Source organism: Microtus oregoni, unplaced genomic scaffold, assembly GCF_018167655.1.
Source record: "Microtus oregoni isolate MIOR12 unplaced genomic scaffold, Mior012 000056F_ref0000123, whole genome shotgun sequence".
NCBI classification, from domain to species: domain Eukaryota; kingdom Metazoa; phylum Chordata; class Mammalia; order Rodentia; family Cricetidae; genus Microtus; species Microtus oregoni.
Window position 1 is genome coordinate 1,932,848 of NW_024543832.1, and position 4,938 is coordinate 1,937,785.

The following is a 4,938-nucleotide window of genomic DNA, read 5'->3' on the forward strand; positions in this document are numbered from 1 at the left end:
GATTCAAGAGCTTTATTTAAACTTTAGCTCTTTCAGAGCTGGCCACCCTATGAATCAATGCAGTGTGCTCCCCATAAAGTCTCCATCAACACTTTTTTTTTAACTCCTAAAGATAACAATAGACTTCCCATATCCAAGAGGAAAACTATATGCTTTTCCTTTGGTTCACCTTCTTACTTAGCTTCTTTGGGATCACCAATTGTAGACTCCGTGACCCTTGTTTATGGCTAGAAACCAATTATGAGTGAGTACATCCCATATTCATCTTTTTGGGTCTGGGTTACCTCACTCAGGATAGTGTTTTCTATTTCCATCCATTTGCATGCAAAATTTGAGAAGTCATTGTTTTTTACCGCAGCATAGTACTCTAATGTGTAGATATTCCACACTTTCTTCATCCATTCTTCCATTGAAGGGCATCTAAGTTGTTTCCAGGTTCTGGCTATTACAAATAATACTGCTATGAACATAGTTGAAAGAATGCTCTTGTCATATGATAGGACATCTCTTGGGTATATTCCCAGGAGTGGTATTGCTGGGTCCAGGGGTAAGTTGATCCCGAATTTCCTGAGAAACCAAAACAACGATTTCCAAAGTGGTTGCACAAGATTGCATTCCCACCAGCAATGGATGAGGGTTCCCCTACCTCCACAGACTCTCCAGCAAAGGCTATCTTTGGAGACTTTTATTTTAGCCATTCTGACAGGTGGGGGTAAGGGGAGATGGGGAGAGAAAAGGGAGAATGGGAGAATGGGGGGAACTTGGGGAAAAAGGAGGATTGGGATAAAGGAAGGTTGGATAGGGGAGCACGGAAGCACAATTCTTAGTTAAGGGAGCCACCTTAGGGTTGGCAAGAGACTTGAACCTAGAGTGGCTCCCAGATGCCCAAGCCGAGGTCCCCAGTTAGTTCCTTGGGCAGCTGAGGATAGGGAACCGGAAATGACCCTATCCTAGAGCAATACTGACGAAAATCTTGCATATCATCATAGAACCTTCATCTGGTGATGGATGGAGACAGAGACAGAGACCCACACTGGAGCACTGGACTGAGCTCCCAAGGTCCCAATGAGGAGCAGAAGGAGGGAGAACATGAGCAAAGAAGTAGGGACCATGAGGGGAGCACCCACCCACTGAGACAGTGGAGCTGATCTATTGGGAGCTCACCAAGGCCAGCTGGACTCTGACTGAAAAAGCATGGGATAAAACTGGACTCTCTGAGCATGGCGAACAATGAGGGCTGATGAGAACCCAAGGACAATGGCACGGGGTTTTGAACCTACGTAATGTGCTGGCTTATTGGGAGCCTAGCCAGTTTGGATGTTCACCTTCCTAGAAATGCACGGAGGGGGGAGGACCTAGGACTTACCACAGGGCAGGGAACCCTGACTGCTCTTTGGGCTGGAGAGGGAGGGGGAGAGGTGTGGGGGGAAGGGGAGAAGGGTGGGAGGAGTGGGAGAAGGGTGGGAGGAGGGGGAGGGAAATGGGAGGCTGGGAGGAGGAGGAAACTTGTTTTTTTTTTCCTTTTCTCAATAAAAAAAAGTTAAAAAAAAGAAACTAACCTTTTCATAAACTAAAAAAAAAAAAGATAACAATAGACCTATTCCTCTCCATACCATATCCTTCTGCCCTGGGGATCCTCAAGTACTTATTTTGTCCCATCAGCTAAGCTTTATTTTTGCTCACAGAAATAATTGACCTGGCCTTAGAAACCTGCTTTCCCTGAACCACCAAGTAGTCCAGCTGCTTCCATTCTCACAAGCCTCAGTCTTTCTGTGACCCCGCCTACCCTTTCCTCTCTGTCATTTGCCCAACATCTTCAGCAGGCTTTTTCTTGCCCCAGCTTTTCCAAACTGCTAAGTAGACATTGCTTTTACTCACCAATACCTTTCTGACTTCTCCAAGTTCTTACCTCTAAGTGAAAAAATAAAACTACCTGACTTCTCTAGAATTGTTCATCCTCTAGCTTCTAATTATATTAATGGCAATGGGTTTTTGATCCTACTGCACGTACTGGCTTTGGGGGAGCCTAGGCAGTTTGGATGCTCACCTTACTAGACCTGGATGGAGGTGGGTGGTCCTTGGACTTCCCACAGGTCAGGAAACCCTGACTGCTCTTCAACCTGATGAGGGAGGGGGACTTCATCAGGGGAGGGGGAGGGAAATGGGAGGCGGTGGCGGGGAGGAGACAGAAATCTTTAATAAATAAATAAATTAAAATAAAAAGAGAAACTTCCCATTCATTATGTTGACTTATCTCCCCTCAACATCTCAAAGGCCCTGTGTCTTTTGTCACTCACCATGACACACGAAAGAGTAGGGCAATCAGACATGAAGAAACCACAAGTTGTCAAGGTACAAGAGTACAATCTATTGGTCTTCTTATCCTTGGATAGTGTCTGTTTATGTAAACAGTAGTCCTGGATGTCAATTCTTCAAAATAAAGCAATATCTCAAACCTGTCATGACTCTTCTGAATATTAAAACCACTTACACTGAAAGAATATACAAAAATTAACACAAAGAATGACATAACACATTTGAAATAGATAAGCCTCTAATCAAATGATGTAATAACAACAGGTTCCACTGAAATTCAAGACATCAATGGAAATTACTTTGAAAATGTTTACTCTGAAAAGCTGGATAAAAAAGAGCCAATATAGAACTTCTGAATTTATATCATTATTAAATTAAGATCTGAAGGTAGACAACCCCATTTTAAAGGTTGACAGACTCATTTTTACAGAAATTTCTTCTGTTCTCAAAAGGTTTATCTTAATAAAAATAACAGAAATAGCCAAGATCACAACCTCATCCCAGTCTAAAGGTAGTAAAATCATAGTAATTAACAATGAAGTTTACATGAGTGATTTTCCAGCAAAACTTTTTCCAAGCTATTATTATAACTATGCTCCGGCAACAAAAAGAGGATATGTACACACCAAGACTAGAATATCATTTTCACTATTTTCATCAATAACAACAAAATAAGACTGATTAGAATGAAATTAAGAAGAAACCTGAGTTATAAGCAGATTAAAATAAGGTTAAGAATTGCTGAATGAAAAACTAAAATAATTATGAAAATGAAAACATTAATAGTTAAAAAACTGTAGAAGGATACAACAATAAAATGGAGCATGTCAAAAATCTAAGAATCAAGACTGGAGTGTAATGTCAAGTTATTGAGTCACTCAGTGAAGGCCCATTAGAAAATATTAGAGTATATATGAGTAGAGTATGGGAATTCTTTTTTAAAAAGATTTATTTATTTATTTATACAGTATCCTGCCTGTAGGCCAGAAGAAGGTAACAGATATCATTATAGGTGGTTGTGAGCCACCATGTTGTTGCTGGGAATTGAACTCAGGACCTCTGGAAGAGCAGTCAGTGCTCTTAACCACTGAGCCATCTCTCCAGCCCCAAGTGAATTCTTTGGGACAGCATGAAGTGATGTACGTATTCTTTGTTTAATGGAGTTAGACAAGGCAAAAGTATGAAGGCAAAGGCAAAAACAATATTTTCAATACAAACATAGAAAAAATGTCCTAATCATATAGAAAAAGATGCCTGTCTAGGCTAAAGTGGACTACAGGTAGGACACCAAACTGGAACAGGAAAGAAACTCCCCATGATAAAGTACAGCTAGAATATTAAAACCACAAAATAAGGAAATGGTATTGAAAGTTACAGGAGGGGTCAACTCAGTTTAAGGCAGGTTTATCGGAATAATACCTAAATATTTGATAGAAACACTTAAGCCAAGAAGACCTGAAAAAATGTACACCATGTTTTAAAGAGCACAAATCTCAGTCCACACATTTCTATATAATAAAAGCATATGCCAAAATTAAATGAAAAGGAAAAGTAAAACGGTTTCAATTAAAAATTTATAATCACAAATAAAATTTCTCAGAGATTAATGAAATATTTAGTTTGAAGAGACAAAGTTGCCACTTTTCAATGTAGAGACTTCTGTGGTTGATAAAGCATTATAAATCTTTCACTGAGAAATAGTGTATGGAGCAATAATACATCCTGTCTGTTTCTCTGGCCCTGTACACCCACTCTTGGTTCTGAGCAATCTTGCATGAAGGCTTGTGTATGGGCTCACACTGAAGGCCCCTCACTGTGCCTCTTGTACAGTAGTAAGTAGCAGTGTCCTCAGCTCTCAGACTGTTCATTTGAAGGTAGAGGGTGTTTTTGGAATCATCTCTGGAGATGGTGAACCGGCCCTTCACAGATGCACTGTATTCTGTTGTGTAACTATTAGCTTTAGTTCTAATAAGGGCAACCCACTCCAGTCCCTTTCCTGGAGGCTGGCGGACCCAGTGCATATAATAATCACTGAAGGTGAATCCAGAGGCTACACAGGAGAGTTTCAGGGAACCATCAGGCTTCACCAAGCCTCCTCCAGACTCCACCAGCTGCACCTCACCCTGGATACCTTCAATAATAGAGAATTCCAGTGAGGAAAATGTTACACACACCCACCATCCCTCTTACTCATGCCCACTTCTTACTCATGCACCCACATACTCAGCATATCTTCTTCCCATAAATTACCTTTTAAAAGATTTACAAGGAATATGCAGTTTAACCACAACTTCATGATGAGAGGTCTTTGTTCAGTGTTGATCACTGAGTGGGAAGAAGGGGGAACTCAGGACCGGGCTCCCCTGCTAGAGTGACAGAGTCAGGACTGGGCTGGTTTTCATGAGTAGAGGGAAGCACAATTTGCATTTCTTCCTTCCTGCTATATAATCATTTCTATGGTTAAAACAATAGAAGGTGCAGTTTTTAGTTCATAACAAAAAAATACTAGATGAGTTCAGTATCAGTAACTGTTACAATTATGTATTTTATCCTTTGTAGATGTGTTAACTCTTTAAATTTTATGATTTAAGCATGTCGAAAACTCTGTTTCACAGATATAAA

The 4,938-nt window shown here is 40.5% G+C and overlaps 1 gene segment (V, D, J or C); it reads right to left on the minus strand.

Annotated features, from left to right (window-relative positions):
• Window positions 1-518: 518 nt before the first annotated feature.
• On the minus strand, window positions 519-4,650 carry LOC121438436 (the record flags this gene model as incomplete). The annotated part of the segment is given in 3 exon segments: window positions 519-547; window positions 4,142-4,447; window positions 4,567-4,650. Coding segments are annotated over 3 exon segments (381 nt in total), but the record flags the coding sequence as incomplete, so codon positions are not given.
• Window positions 4,651-4,938: the final 288 nt, after the last annotated feature.